This window comes from Calidris pugnax, unplaced genomic scaffold, assembly GCF_001431845.1.
Source record: "Calidris pugnax isolate Ruff unplaced genomic scaffold, ASM143184v1 scaffold63, whole genome shotgun sequence".
NCBI lineage: Eukaryota > Metazoa > Chordata > Aves > Charadriiformes > Scolopacidae > Calidris > Calidris pugnax.
In genome coordinates, this window is record NW_015090852.1 from 305,630 (window position 1) to 321,661 (window position 16,032).

Consider the following 16,032-nt stretch of genomic DNA (forward strand, 5'->3'; position numbering starts at 1 on the left):
TCTCAGCACATCAGGAGTGATTAGGGCTCAAGACGGTTTCAAGCATCGAAGAGCAATCACTTCAGTCTCAACTTCAGACGTGATGTGCAATATAACCTGGGACACAATAAGCGCTTTAACCCAAGCCCAAGTCTGATCTGCCATCTGAGCCCAGTCCACACCAAGGTGGTATCAATCATGGCAAGTATTTGCCTGCTGTGCCATACTCCTGGTGGGTCTCCAGAGGAGGATCCTCCCAGAGCAGGTCTACAGGCTGGCATGTGGTAATCCAGCTGTGCTTGGAATCAGCCTGCATTAACCCATCTCTATCAGATCCTCTCTAAGCATTTTAAGCTGCTCACGTTTTACTGTGTTATAAGAGTGTGATTTTAGTGTCTGAACTCCATTAGGTGCTCTGAAGAGTCCTCTAACAACTGTAGAAAAGCTTCACAGCTACACACAAGCTCCTTATTTCTAGCAGGAAAGTACTGCCACTAAATACCACCCAGAGAATTCCCCAGGGCCTATGTGACTTGTCCACTATTTACTTCTGAAGCTCAGCTTCTGGAAGAAAACCATCCTGTAGCTTTGTGGTATATAAATTCTTCCCAAAGAACATGTTCATGAGCAATGCACAAAGTAATTATATTGAGAAAGATCACTTTACAACAGAGTATACATTAATTTATGTTCTCAACTAGGACAATCATAATAGTTTTAGCAGTTGAATAAAAATTGCTTGGCTATGTTTTCTCTCCTGTCCTGTTTAAACTCCTGTTTCCCAGTATTGCTTAACCAGGGAGCAGACTTCACAGAAATGCAATAAATGTTTTGATAAAACATGAGCAGCTTAAAATGCTTAGTTGGGGAGGATCTGATGAAGATGGGTTAATGCAGATTGATTCCAAGCACAGCTGGGCTGTCACGTGCCAGTCTGAGACCTGCTCTGGGAAGATCTTCCTCCAGAGACCCAAGCAGGTGTATCACACAGCAGGCAAATACTTACCACGTTGTCCATCCTCACATAGCTTCTTTCTGCCAGCAGTGCCCAATCTACAATTTTTGCCATGACCAACAGTCAGAAAATAGCACAATTGAATGTATATTCTTCAAACTATTTTCATGGTAAAAGTCTTGCTGATATTAAACTACCTTTCAATGAAGAGTTTAACTTCAACGGTTCTCTTTAAACTCCCCATCCAAACATATATTGCAGTCTAATTTGAAAATTTGCACTAGAGAGAAGTTGCACTCTTGAGGAAAAAAAAATTGCATTTGAGGACAAAAAAGATTATTCTCACACAAGTAAGGCTGTCACACAGAATGACTAGGAAGTCTGAGTTGTTTGTTCTGTGTGCTTACCAGAAGTACAGCTACGCTATTAAATTTTGTCTTTGAAATAGAAAGAAAAGAGACAAGTAGTGTCAGTGGGGAACAGACACGCTATACCACATCAGAGTCCTGAACATAAGATCTCCAACCACATTTCACTTGCCATCTGAACTGAGGTAGAGCTAGAATCTTTTATTCAGGCAAAAGTCTCCCAGACCACAGTAGCAGGAACAACAAGCATTTTTCTAAAGATTAATAAAGAGGAATTTCTAATCACCAATTAATTATACAGCTACAAACCAAAAAGCCTGCATGCACAAATACATGAGCATCAGCTCCAAAATTTTGGTGGTTTTTTTACTCCACCAAATAAGATGCAACAACACTTCTACTTTATTTACCAGCTTGACATAGTTGCGTGCCATGGATGGTCCACCACCACCAGAGAGCACCAAAGGCACAAGCTGACATGTAACCACCAGTCAGTCTGTCCATCTAAATCAAAACTCTTTAACCTTTGTGAAGCTGTCAGCTGGGTACCAGTGTCATCTTCCCAGCCCAGCTGAATCACTCTGAGCTGCAAAACTGTAGCTGTGCTGTTTGGCATTCAGGAAGCCCTGTAGATCAGACATTTCAGAGGCTGCCTGCCAAACAGCTTCACTGTATATGCAACTTTTTACCCTCTATGTGAATTTATAACACAGTTTGTAAAGCCCTAACAAGGACAAGCTACAAACAGCTGTACGTTTGGAGAATTCATGTTTCTTGTTTGGAAAGTCAAGCTTGATCCAAAGCTATTTCAGTCAACTGAAAGGGTCAGGGATTTACCTTCCTTCCCCAGTGCTGCCCACTTGGGAGAAGAGACAAAGAGAAAAAAAATATTCCCTCTTCTGCAGAGGAGTCAGCTTTGGGAATAAAGTCACGTATTGAAATATATTACACCAGATTACTTTGATGGCGTCACTGTGGACACTCACAATCATGCACAGTCATTCCTACAGCTGTAGTCTTGGCTCCAGTTTGTCCATATAACCAGTTAAAAGCATTTGCAGGACTCCTGTTGACTGGTACCCTGAAGATAAATGGAACTGTACCTAATCTCTGCCCAACCTCCACATCCACTCTCCCGTTGCCCCCGTGCAGACACATGTATTTCCTTACCTGAGAACTGCCACTGAAGCCTGGAGGCTGGCTATACTCCGTGGAATCAATAATACTACTGCAAAACCAAAAGAAATAGTCTGTTTAAATTACTGTACAATCATCCTTTATCATTTTTAACCTGTTATTCCCCCCCCTTTACATCCTGCAGCATACTCGCCTTCGAAATTCATTTTACAGACAGGGAACACAAGGTTATTTTTTTGTTTGGGGGTTTGGGAGGGATTTTTTTTTTTATTTTTCATTTTTTTTAAAGCTAGGGATCTTGCAGCAGAATGCTGTCACACACAATTATGTGTAGTGCAATCTAATAATTTGTAATTAGAATGCAAAAGCACATCTTTTGTATGAAATATGCAGGATAAGACATTCTGAAAATAACATGCTATCATTGGTTTTCAGTTCCTTTCAAAAAACAAAGTTTAATGCCATAACAATTGAAACAGCTCTGTGAAAAGAGCTGGAGGAATCAGCTTAAGACAGAAGCTACTATTGCAGACATCTCTGAAGACACACAAAACAGACACAAGTAATGAAACACAGAACTAAAAAAAAAATATACTGACAGCCAGGATTACTATTAGAAAATGCTACACCTTATATAGCCACATAGTTCTATGACATAACACACCTTAAATCACTGTTTTGAACACACAGCATACACAAACTCAAGAGATTTAACTTTGAAAACTGCAAAAGGATCTCTGGCCTAAGCAGAAAACAGGGCATTCAGTATTCTTGCACATGTTTAGCTCTCACAGTAAGACAGTCAGATTAAAGCACCCTTATCCATCAAATTTAAAATATTTTTAGGATAAGTAAAGATCCGTACACAAGAACATAATTTATTATGGAGAACACATTACAAACACCACCATGATTTGTTTCTAAAAAATCTTTAACTCATTTCTGCTATGTCATTTGGCTTGGACAGAAAAGGAGTTATCTGGCTTTGTTCTTCTCAGTCTTACTTACGAGGTAACCTTAGATTTAAGCATTGCTTGGGAAAGCAGAAGGTCTCTTTAAAAAGCTGCCAGAACACTGCTATAGGTCCTGGTTTTGTAAAAGATGATTGTACCTATTGATGTTTATGTAACAGCTGCCAGAATTGATGCATAGACTTGACATTCTTGGTCATAAAACAAGTGGTTTGGATAAAATGCTGGTCAGGGCACCTGTTAAGTCTAGAAGCATGAAACGGTGGTACCAGTGCTTCAATATTTCTCTGAATGTTTGAAGCCCCCCTGGAGGTGGAGGGAAGTAGAAACAGAAGATGAGAGATGATTTTAAAGTCTCATTAGTGGTTAACTTGTAAGAGGAGATTGATTCGGCTTCTGTTACAGGCAAGACAAAAGCTGAAAACCAAGAAAATCTGAGGGATAAAAATCATTACTTGCTGCAAGCTATTGCAAAGGAGAAAACAGCAGAGCTGTTTCAGGCATGGTTGGGGACAATGAACTTTAAATTAGAATGTGGCCGCACGAAATAATGAAACACATACAGCAGATCCTGCATGAGTAAGATGCTCAGCTGGAAAGCAATGAAAAAGTACTCCATTCTGAGACAGGTATTGTGGCAATTAACAGCAAAATACACAGACTTAGAGCGTCTGGTCTCGTTTTGCTGCAGGTTGTCTGGTGATGTAAAACCTTCAAGAGTGCAGACGTCATCTCCCTAACCAGAATACAAATTCCAAGTCATTTCTGTGCGGTGCCTGTAGCAGAGTTAACTGGCAAATGCTTGAATGTTTTCCTCCCTTTTAAAAAACAGGATGGAAATAATCAGAAAATTACAAAAGTTCCTCCTGAATTCTTTTTAAAAAGCTGCAACATTAGGTCAATTAGAAAATTCAGCTACACTAACACGACATATTAAAAAAGCTGGAAGAACAACAACAAAAAAGCAGCAACCCACAGTCTATAAATCCCATTTGTTATACCCTTACGGGGGCGGGAGGGGGTACTTAGAACAAATGGAGGGGAAATAGATCAGAATTGCGATAACTGAATCAGAGTTACCAGGAAACCAATTTTTAGATCGGAATCTTTCCCCAGAAACTCCTATTAGAGTGATAGTTTATTATTGCTGTTACTGCCTGAATATGCAGTCATGGAGAAGTTGCTTATTCGTATCTCCTGTTTGCAGCATTTACTGGTAGCAAAAATAGCACACCCGCCTGTTCAGAAAAACCCAAAACAGAACTATTTGTTCTCTTCCCTTATTCTTCCCCTCTTGTTCTCTATTAGTATACAAGCCCAGCAATCTACAAGGCTGTAAACAAGTGCTGTGCCATTACCCAATTTAATATTTCATCATACCCCGCACAAGCGTAAGAGAAAACACGTGTTTCTTGAAGCTGAGAATGCATTGAACATGATAGCCATACTTAGGTTTTTTGTTAAAGAACTTATGAAGGAAGATGGGGAGGCATAGTAATTTCATATTTTGAAGATGGTAGGAGTGCAGCAAAAAAAAAAAGCTACAAACAATGAAAAGAGGCAGAGAATTAATGAAGCAAGCCTGTGATTTAGAGGAAGTAGATGAATAAGGGCAAGTCACTAGAGACCAGATAAAACTGAATACCAAAGAACTCTTATTTTCTTGAACTTTAAATTCAAAGGCTAAGAAGTCTTTCTTCATCTCAGCAAGGGTCTGTGATAAACTTGTACTATTTATAAGACACATTAGTAAAATTTTATACAATTATATTACATTAGCAGGGTGTTAAGCATGTTAACAAGTTATATTCCAATTTAAAGATACCATTTTAATTCACTGATAAGTTAATAACTATCTGCAAGTTTAATAACATTTCAAGATGGAAGTGAAACCATCCCAAGCTATCTTTGTATTTCATTCTTAGTGATTCACAGCATCTCTAAAATGCACTTTGGAGATTAAATATTTCAGTTAACAGAGCTGAAAAAAAATCAGCATATTTTAAAGCTCCTATCAGCTGCTCTGCAGCATTCTTTCCAAGGAGGAATCAAAGTTACAGCCTGAGATACTCTCTGAAACCTACATTTAATTTTGAAAAGAGAATAAGTTACAAGCGATAGACCTTTCTGGAATCTGGATTCTGGTAATTCAAATCAATTCAATTACTTGAATTATACAAAACTGTCAGAACAGGGCAGGGACAGAAGTTACAAGAGTCTGGAAATGACTGATGTCTGTTCAGACACTTCCTTTAGGTACTATTTTCTCTTCAACCACTCAAGACTACTCCTCAGCACAGGAATGTCATTGAGAAACAGTCTTTTCAAGCCAAGAGAAAAAGACAACCCAGATATAATAGGATGTTGAGGGGATCACACCCCTAATATGTTGTAAGAGGAAAACCCCAGAGGTTCAAGATATACCCAAGATGGAACCAGACAAGCATAAGAAGATCAGGCAAGAAAGAGCCCGTGGTCTCTGCACCTGCCATGGTCTCACCTGGCCAGCTCCCAGCAGACCCTTGGGTGAAGTACACCAATCCAAAGTCACTAAAATATTCTGGACACTATCTTACATCTTCAAACACAAGAACTGAGAATGATTGACACTAGGACATGAAATGATCAGGCTTAAAGGAATAGTATGAAATTATCAGTAGACTGAAACCAGTGTAGGCGTCACAGCAGATTTCCACCTCCCTCCCCACCACACCCCCTGCAACTCTTTCACCAAAACTTTTGGGCTTAAAATGCTCTTCTAGCTTTCATCAGGTAAAAAAAAAAAAAAAAAAGTGTTATTTGGGAGCTTGTTTGTTAGCTTGGCTCAAGTAAGAGAGACACATTTCTACTCATGAGTACAATCTTCTGTTAAAAAAAAAAAAATAAAGATTCCTAGGGCTGAAGGGCTGAAGGCATTCAACACGTAAGAAATTCAGCCCAGTGCTCAAGTTCTCCCCAAGCAGCAGTACCATGAAGCAAGCAACAAGTGATCTTTTTAATAACCAATAATCAGAAAACTAGTAGAACCCGACAAGAATCTCATCAGCTTCACAAAACTGCTTCTTGGCAACACAGCAGTAACCCACATCAAAAAAACCCACATCTGCACCCAAAAAAATTAAACAAGCAGTCAAGAGCAGAGTAACAGACATTATTCCCATCCATCCTAGCCATACTGCTGTCCTTTCCCCCTGGGCCAGTCAGAGCTTCATAGAAAAAATTAAGATTCTGGTCTTGGTGTCCAGAAATAACATATTGGTAAGAAATCCCAGGCAACATTGCCGGGCTCCTTACCAGAGCACTGTATCTAGATCTCTGTCAGGGAGGAAATCTGATCATTTTTTTCCTACCTACTTCTGGGCTATTAGGTTTAAAGCTGCTAATTGCAGAAAAGGTACCAGTACAATTTTATAAGAGACATCAACAGTTTAGAGAAATATTAAGAGGTAGGAGAGATTAAAAACTTGACCCTGTGAAATCAGAGCTTTCTTACAATCAAAACACACCGCTATGAAGAAGTAGAGCATTTCAAACCTTGGCACATGCAACTTGGACACAAGAAGCATCTGCAATTTTATCATCACGAAACCAGACTCACAATATTCCAGACAAAAAAGCCATGTTGAAAATAGGTTACTAGAAAGGCATTTCATTAAATCAAAACAGCCAGCAGATAAACAGAATCAATAGGCCATATATTTTAAATTTTGATCCTGTGAGCCCATACTTTTAGTCATTCACACTGAGTGGGGAAGTCAGAGCACACCAATATCATACAAAGTTAAGACTTTTCATATGCCAAGCAGAACCGCATAACATTCAGACAGCATGTATTTAACAGTAATATTTCATACCATAGCAAAGGCTTATGACTCAAGTTAATTAATCCCCACTACATTTTAAACCATCAGCTTTCCACAGCATCTGGTTTAAAGGAAACTTTTCATCCAAGTGCAGACTCAGATAGCTTTTTCTTCTCTACTTTGTTTGCATAAAGTTCACATCAATCAAAAACAGAACAGGAAAATATTGTATGGCACTTAAAAAAAAGTAGTTTTTCTTGTATTTTGGGCATGGCATGGAGAGGACTAGCAAGTATAGTGGAATATGTACAGCTTGAAATCCAAGTTCTGAGTTGCAAGCTCCATACCTGTGTGAAGGTGAGGGAGCCTCAAACTGCGGCACCGTACTGTCCTCACTGACCGGGGAATACAAGCCACTCATTTCCTGAAAGAAAAAGCCACATTACAGCAAAGCTGACAAAAATACGAGTAGCAGGCACTGTAATTTTTGTTTTCCAAGCAGATAACCAACTGCATCTATATTTATTCAACTCTCATCTAGAAACCTTTACTACTCCCAAAGAAACATTTGTTTTCTTAGACGACTTCTTCCCCTATTATGATTCAAACTGGGTTTCAGAAATCCTCCAACTGCTTTTTGCCCCCAAAGAGGCAGTTCTGAAGTTCATACTCCAAAAGTCAATGGATTTGGTTACCACTCAATTGTCTCTAACCCAGCACCTCCCTTAAACATGGCAGAACAAGCAAGCTGTAACTGCATTTGAGATAGGTGCAAGCTTTTACCTAATAGCCTTTGCACTTGAAAGTAATGCTGGTCATGGCAAGAACAGTCACAAGATGACAGGGCAAAGGTGGTATCGTGCTCTAGACTTAAAAGAGGATCTATCAATCTTCTGTGGGGCAAGTGCACAAGGGAAACTTGACACATCAACTTGGCTTTGTTGCTGCCAGACTAAATCACTGCTCTGTACCCAGTATGAGGCTGTACCTTTCATCTCTTCAAGAAATGGAAGCTATGCAGGATGCTGAAGCTCATTAGTTAGGGGGGCAAAGTGTTCCAGGACAACATTACTGGTGCTTTTTCAAATTCCCACTAGGTGCCCATTAGTTGCTAGGCAGAAAGTAGGATATTTGTTATGAGAGCTATCCCAGGCTTTAGAGGTCAGAACCAAGGTCACTATCACACAACAGATACGTACCCCAGCTGCAGTCCACTGAAGCACCTGATTGAAGAGCAAGAAAAGCAGGGAGCTAGATACTCTGAGGAATCCCACAGCTTTGGGAATAGCTTCTCCTAGATCTGAAGACTTACTTTCCCCAGTCTCAAGGAAACACGCTAAGGTGTATTTATTTCCCAAGAACTGAGAAACATTTAAGGAAATAGTTCTGAAAAATGCTGTTATCTACCAAGTTACAATTTGCATAGCTATCAGCTGAAGAGAAGTTCCTGCGGTTGTCAATTCTATTTATATTTTGATAGTTTATCAGCATGCATATGAATCGGAAGTAAAGAAATCCAAAAGGCTTTTGGGCAGTGGCTGGGAGCTCATGCTGACTGCTTGAGATGAGTAAGAAGAGAGAAGCAGGCCTGCAGACTGATTCCCAAGAAGCTTTAAGGGAATGCTATTTTGAGAGGTGGCAGTCTGATGCATTCCTGAAACACTGATTTCCTACTCCAAGATCAAAACACTAGAATGATTAGAGAAAAAACCAACCAGGAACCTAAGGAGTCAATAAGGACAAAAGGATTGAACTGATGGGTTTACAAATACTTGGAGAATAGTTCTTAACAAAAATCTCAAGAGAGCCCCATCATTAAGGAATTAAGAAAATTGTATCAGGAGGCAACAGATTCCTTCTGTTTTGACCTGCAGCAGGAGCTGGTACTGTTCCTACCCAGACCCTCTATTACAGCTCTCTTGTGCACCCCCCCAATACCTCTCCATTTGAAGAGTGGCAATCTGTTAAGATTTAAATAGCCCATGAAAATAGCCAGAACACTGCAACGCACCAAAGTTGTTAGTTATGATCAATACACCAGCTGTTGATTTCCAGCAATTATTCTAAAATACTTAGTACCAACACAAACAAATTGAAAGATATGATTATATAAGAGCTAGGTTTCAACAAAGACCCCTCTTACCAACCTGCAACTTGCAGGCATCACCTAAATGAACAAATTAAAGAAAGACCATCATCTGTTCGTTTTCCCATTACTGACTCAAATGCCATAAATTTAACACAGCAGCCCCACAGCAAGGCAGACAGCTTGATGAAAGTGAAAAATTGCCAGAGTCAGAACAATGTCTGGGCACCTCACCTCTACTCGTTTAATATCTTCTTCCAGAACACTTAGCTCCTTCTGGATCTGCTCCAATTGCTGTGGATAAGAGAATGGGAAAAGTCTAAATCAATCTGCACTCTGCATCACCACCAAGATAAATTACAATCTTTTCAGAAAGGAACCTGAACTATCTTAACTAGTGTGCTACACGACTCAAAAGTCACTAGGCAGGAAGTTTGTAGGCACAGATTAACACAAGTGTGCACATAAACCAGATTCAAGACAAAGTTGCTATTGTGAAATAGTACAAAAATGAGCAGGAGGTACTTTGATATCAATCACAAAGAGACCCACGTTATTCAAACTAATACTTTTATGCTCTAACATCTTCCATGCAAGGTATAACTGGTTTACAAACACTGAACATAATTAGAAAAAAAACCACCATGAACTAAACTGTGATCGTTTCACCCTTCAACAAAACATGAAATGCTTTGCTAAAAGGTGTTAAGAGTATTTCTCACGCTAGCAGTTTACGTGCCAATAACCAATTTAAAGTTATTGACAACATTTTCAGATTGGCAAACATCTCTTATGACCAGAGACATTTGCTCCAGCACCAAGCAAGCACCACGTGGCATTTCTTTCAAAGGTGTGATACTTACCATGGATTACACCTTAAACTCCAGTCAATCCAAGGGCTACCCCTGAAAGGGTCAGAAGGGGACTTCCCCTCTCACCAGTCAACAGCCCTTTTCCCTTCTTTGTGTCAGGTTTTTGAACTTACTTTTCAGTCACCTTCACTCATCTCTAGCAACTGTGAAGCCACAGACTTGGTGACTGCTTACCCTTAAGCAAGAGCATCATCTGCTTACCAGCTGTAACTCCCACCCTCATCCAGCAGATGTGTCCCACCCAAACATCCACACAAACTATACCCAGCCTTGCAAGACTCAAACACACGCACTTTTCCAGGTGAGAGCTCCAACTCTGGATCTAAACAGAAAAATCTCAAGTCCAAGGCGAGTCTGGTTCAGTAAGATGCACAAGTCTATTGAATACATTGAGAACTGAAAGTCCATCTGACTCTCCTCAACTCACAATAAAAAAAAATAAAAATCTACTGACAACTAGCACTGTGGCATCTGACCAGAAGCTGTTACCAAGTTGGCAAGTCCACTGAAAGCTTATTAAGCACAACATGTTCTCTAAAGGCCAGACAAATTTTTGTCATTTTGAATTTACAAGGTAGTATCAATTGCCCAAATCCAAAGTTAGTAGTATTGCAAGACATATTACTCTTAGAATGACATATTCCCAAGAACATTTGGCAAGCTGTTCCCAAAGACTTATTCCCTCAAGTGCTTAAGCTTAATCCTTTAAGTGGCAGAAAGTTTTGCTTAAACAAAAACACACCCACCACTTAAACCCCTGCTATTGATCAACATTCCAAATGTCTGTATGCTCTGCTTTAATTTTAATTTACCTTTTCAACATTGAAAAAAGCTTCTGTCCCTGAAGGCAGGAGAAGAAATGACTGATGTGTCCACACCTATTTCTAACATGGCTGCTCCTTTCTTAGAATGAGATGACATTGTGTTCATATCCTAATCTTCCTGCTCTGAAGGTTTCAGTTTATTTGATTTGAGTCACAGACAGCACAAGTTTAATAGTTTAAAACTAGACTGCCACAGATAATTTACAAACCACTACACCATAACAGATAATTCCATTTTCACTTGCAACACCTAAAGCAAGAATAGCAGGTGGTGCTATAGCTCCAAGATTAGTGGTGAAGTTAAGTGACACTTCCAGAGCCCGAGTCCTGCCTGCGCTCAGCTCTGGCAGACAAATACCATTAGTCCCCTGCTTTCATAAATCCCATTTAAAAAGAAGTTACAAAAACACTTAGAAGTTCCAAAATTACAGCAAGGAAAAGAGCTATCTACAATGTGCTGCTGGCTTACAGCCAAACTGGACAACAGAAAAACAGATGACGGTTGTTGCCATCACAAACAGGAGACCTTTTATAGGGACAAGAGCAGAGACATTTTTTTCTGGCCAGCTTTTATTAACTACTGCACAGAAGTCAGAAGTACAAGATCTAGGGCTTCATATATTAATTCTTCCTTCCAGTTATATTATGGCAAGCAATTTGAATGTACCATAAACCTACCTGATAGTAGCAAGTCTAAAAAGTACCCAAGTGTGTTTCATGCCTATGTTAAGAAAAGTCTTCTTATACTGTCAGTATCAAATGAATTACTAATGCACATATTGAGACTTTTTTTTGTTACATTGGCTCAAGTATTTCATGGTTTAGCTTTAATTTTTCAAAGACCTTAAATCAGTCCACATTCATTCCAATTAAACTTTGAAAAATGAGACTACTGATTTATAATTGCCAGCCACTGAGGGACATTTAAGGAAAGCCAAATGAATTATAGTCCTTGCAGTATATCCAGATTTATGGGCCCTTAATTTGATTTTCACTATGTTGGGCACAGAAAGCAAGCCAAGTCCTGTCCTGATGATGGGCAGAATCACACCTGTCAAACTTCAGATTAAGTCAGCAAAAACACTTAGAATGAACACTGAAATGTATGCTAAAATAGAAGCACATACTATAAACTCTTCTCGGACACAGATGCTTTTGCAGAACTGAAGATGCCCATGTGGACAAGGAGAAGGCAAGGCTTCAATTCAGCAGTTAAACCTCATGATTTCAACTCCACTGAATAAACTACAGTTAGTTGGTGTATAAAGTTCTGGTCCCCCATTACACACAAACACATAAATACAGAAGAAAAATTATGACCTCAAAATAGCTTATGTTCCTTATGAGCTCTGGAAAATGGTTTTCAGACATTCAAGTCAAGAACCTACCACAGAGGGAAACGCAGGCTCTTATATCATTCTTTTTAGGTAAACTTTCAGATCCAAACCCTTTTCACAACCACAAGGCTGTTCCCCCGAAAACTCTCTAGTTTAAGTCTGAAGCTAACTTAGACACACATACAGAGTTCTTCAGAGACAAATCTCAGCCCTGGACTATGTGGATGAAGAGAAACCCCCTGTTTAGAGCTGCTCAGAGACAGAGAAACCCCGCTGTACTGAATTTCCACATAAGACTCCTGGGTGGAAATATTAATTTGAACTTACACAATGCTAAATACCAGGTCATGTTCAGTTTGATTTCAGTTGGCTATCTACTAACAAGCATAGCTGGGCACAGTGCTGAGGTTTCATCCTCAGGCTTCCTGTTTTTCCTGGACAGAGAGCCCCTCAGGATGCAGTGACTTCATCCTTTGTGTTTGTACAGCACGGACAGAAAGCAGTCCTGACTGGGTCTCCCAGTGCCAGTTCAAAATGTTTGCAAAAAACTAAAAGCTCAGAGCCTCCCAGTGCCAGAGACAGCCTAGAAAATGCATGAGGGAAGGAGTCATATACCCTTCACCAACTGCCTTTCCACTTCTTGAAAAAGCATAAGCAAAGAACAGCAGAAGTTATTTTCTACAGAAATACTGTGAAAACACCAACACTATTGCACTGAGCAGCTTAAACAGAGCATTCACACTTTCGAAATGTCGCAAGTCGCATTATGTTCAATCACACATCATCAAGGCTCCAATCTAAACCCCTCGATGTATATTCATCACAATATATGCTGCAGACCAAAACAGACAAGACTAATACCAGAGGGAACAACTTTTTTCCTCAGACACACATAGCCAACCAGGATGGAGTGAAAAATATCACCTGTCCAGATGAGGAGGATAAGTCAGGTAGTCTCTGTAGATAATATCTTCATTCTATCCCACAATTTCATCCATCCAACATGATCCCTTCCTACCTCTTGTTCTTCCATCAACTACTCCTCTAACAAACTTGAGTGTAAACTTAAGTATCAACAGCTGAACCTCTCCTGAAGGTACTCAGTGAAATGAATTTCTTACCATAGAACTCAATACCTCACCAACAACACCACAGCAAGATCAATTTCTCTCTGGAAACATGTTGGGAGTCTTGTCTGTCTCTGGGTTTTCCTTCCATTATTGCTTCAGATACAGAGCCTATTACAACACACAGGGCAACTATGGCAAGGAAGTAATCTTCAGAGTTCAGAGAGATTTTAGCCTTTTAAATTAATTGCACATCTCACTTATTTTGACATAGAACTTCACTGTTACTAAGTCTTTGCACAAGTGGAAGAGGTGCAAGGATTCTTTCCGTGTGAAGACAAGAACACCTGAGCCTCTGCAAGTCACTTTCATTGGTGAAACGTGGCATCTAAGCCTTTTAGACACATGGGCAGTCCATCTATAACAGATTTATCTGCAGGGAATATTTCCTCTCTCTGATCAATACTTCCTTTAAATGGTAAACATTTCCTCTTAGCTGAAGAAGAGTTAGCAGAAAGTTGAGAATGACATCCTCGTTGAGTTGTTTAACATACAGAATTCCTAAGGGTAGGAGCAAGGAGATGCCTGGCTGATCAAAAATATGTTTCATATCTTGAATTTTCCCCCTTTGATTTAAATCCTCCAGTTTGGGTTGCAGGAGTAATGCTTTGAAGGCTTACTGATAGAGTCTGATAGAAAAGCGTCACAAGAGAAAGATATCTGGGGCAGGGAACAAAGCTGTCTAAATATTTAGATTAATTGCCTTAGAGTTTAATACATCACTGTACATGCTGCTTAGCTCCTAGTAGGTTGCCCTCTCTTTCTTTGGAAAGACCTCCCCACTGCAGTAAGGCGGGTCAGCTATTATACATTGATGTCTACACGATAATCTCTAGCTTGCTGCTTATAGAGTAGCTGTATCCCTGGCTTATCATCACTGCAGTCAGAGCTCACATCTCCCATTGAGCAGATTAGAAATGCAAATAGATTTAAAATACCAGTTATTTAAGTGCAGTGGATATAAAAAGAGATTACTATAGCTATAAATTCACCTCAGGAGTCCTGGAACGTAATCAAGACTATATGACAACATAAGAGCATGACTGATTTCTAGTTCTGTCACCTCCTCTTGCTTACTCATTAGTTCATCCATGTGTGTATGCACAGAACAATGACAGGTGAAGTGATTAACACAAGGTAATGACATCCCTGGAGAACTCATGCTTATAATTCCCTGCAATTATCCCACAATAACTAATAACTTCTCTTCTTTTTAGTATTTAACATGCTCACAATATGGAGTAAGTGAAGACAGCTGGATAGATACGTACATTTGAAGTTGAATAGAATGAATATTATTCTTAAATACAGAGCAGGCACTCAGTGCAGCAAACCTGAGACATTTCAGGATTACTTCTCTGTCTCAGGATGTCTACCAGGTGAAAACAGCTCCCTTGAATTAGCAGACATGAAAGAGGTCTTGTTTGTTAGAGATGAGAGACTTAATACAATATTATTAGAAAGAAAAAGCCCAGAAAACATAATAATGAAGCAACAGCTGCCAAGAGGAGTATGAATGTATTTTAAAGAATATCACCTGTATGTTGTAGAACTTGATTTGTGGTACTAATTGTTAAGCTCAATATTGTCCTTCAGTAAGCAATGGTGCTACTCCACAGAAATAACACTATCCATCAGGTAGCTGAGCCAGCAATGTTTTACAACAAATTATATATATGATATATACGGTGGTGTCTAACTTCATCTGGTAACATTCAAATCCTCACAGGACAAGACTATAAAACTAGGGAGAATTTTTTTTGCATTAACTGATATCAGCTCTCTTACAAAGTTTTCAAGATGAAAGAGCATGTGATCATGTAAAAGTAAACACAGTTAAATTTGCAGAAGTATTTATGTAACACAGCTAAGCTAACAGAATTAAAACTCTGGCATGAAATATGAATTTTAAAAAAGTCACAAGTTGTTGCATTTGGTTTCCCTTGAAAACAGTAATAAAAAAAACCCCACAAAATCAAGTATTTTCATTATTAAATTTAACCTTCCAGACCCCTTGGATCTTTGATTTCAACAGAAGAGACTGCTGGATCCAAAAAAAAAAAAAAAAAAAAAAAAAAAAAAAAAAAAAAAAAAAAAAAAAAAAAAAAAAAAAAAAAAAAAAAAAAAAAAAAAAAAAAAAAAAAAAAAAAAAAAAAAGGTGGGGAGTGTGCATTCAATTAACTGTGCACACACATGGAAAGGCACACAGCCACACTAAGTTTGCCTTAGACAACCAACTATTGCAGATGATCAATACATTTCTCCCCTCCAAAACTCTTATTTTGTTGAAAAAGTATTTTCAAGCTTTAGCCATTTGTTTTCAATCTTTTTCAAAGCAGGAACATTTTTTCTATTACTATTGCCAAGGATTTGTTTTTTTGCCACATTGCCATAGGTCAAAAAGAAAACAAAATACAGAAACTTAAAAGAAAAAGGACTTGCAAATACCTTTGTACAAAAAACTACAGTAAATTTCAGCTCGAAAGATCAATGTTTTGGAAAGTTATGAACACGTCAAAACAGGATTTCTAATAGAAACTTCTGCAGGTGCTGAACCTCACATTTATCTTTTA

At 39.0% G+C, this 16,032-nt stretch overlaps 1 protein-coding gene across 2 annotated transcripts in view; it reads right to left on the reverse strand.

The window, feature by feature from the left end:
* Positions 1-16,032, reverse strand: part of RFWD2 (ring finger and WD repeat domain 2, E3 ubiquitin protein ligase) — a 160,987-nt gene that overhangs the window by 119,398 nt on the left and 25,557 nt on the right. For both annotated transcript variants that reach the window (XM_014943563.1, XM_014943562.1), the window contains exons 7-9: positions 9,534-9,593; positions 7,561-7,637; positions 2,473-2,530 (exon numbers count right to left, since the gene is read on the reverse strand). In XM_014943563.1, the coding sequence (XP_014799049.1) occupies positions 2,473-2,530; positions 7,561-7,637; positions 9,534-9,593 (195 nt within the window). The remainder of the gene's footprint in view (positions 1-2,472; positions 2,531-7,560; positions 7,638-9,533; positions 9,594-16,032) is intronic.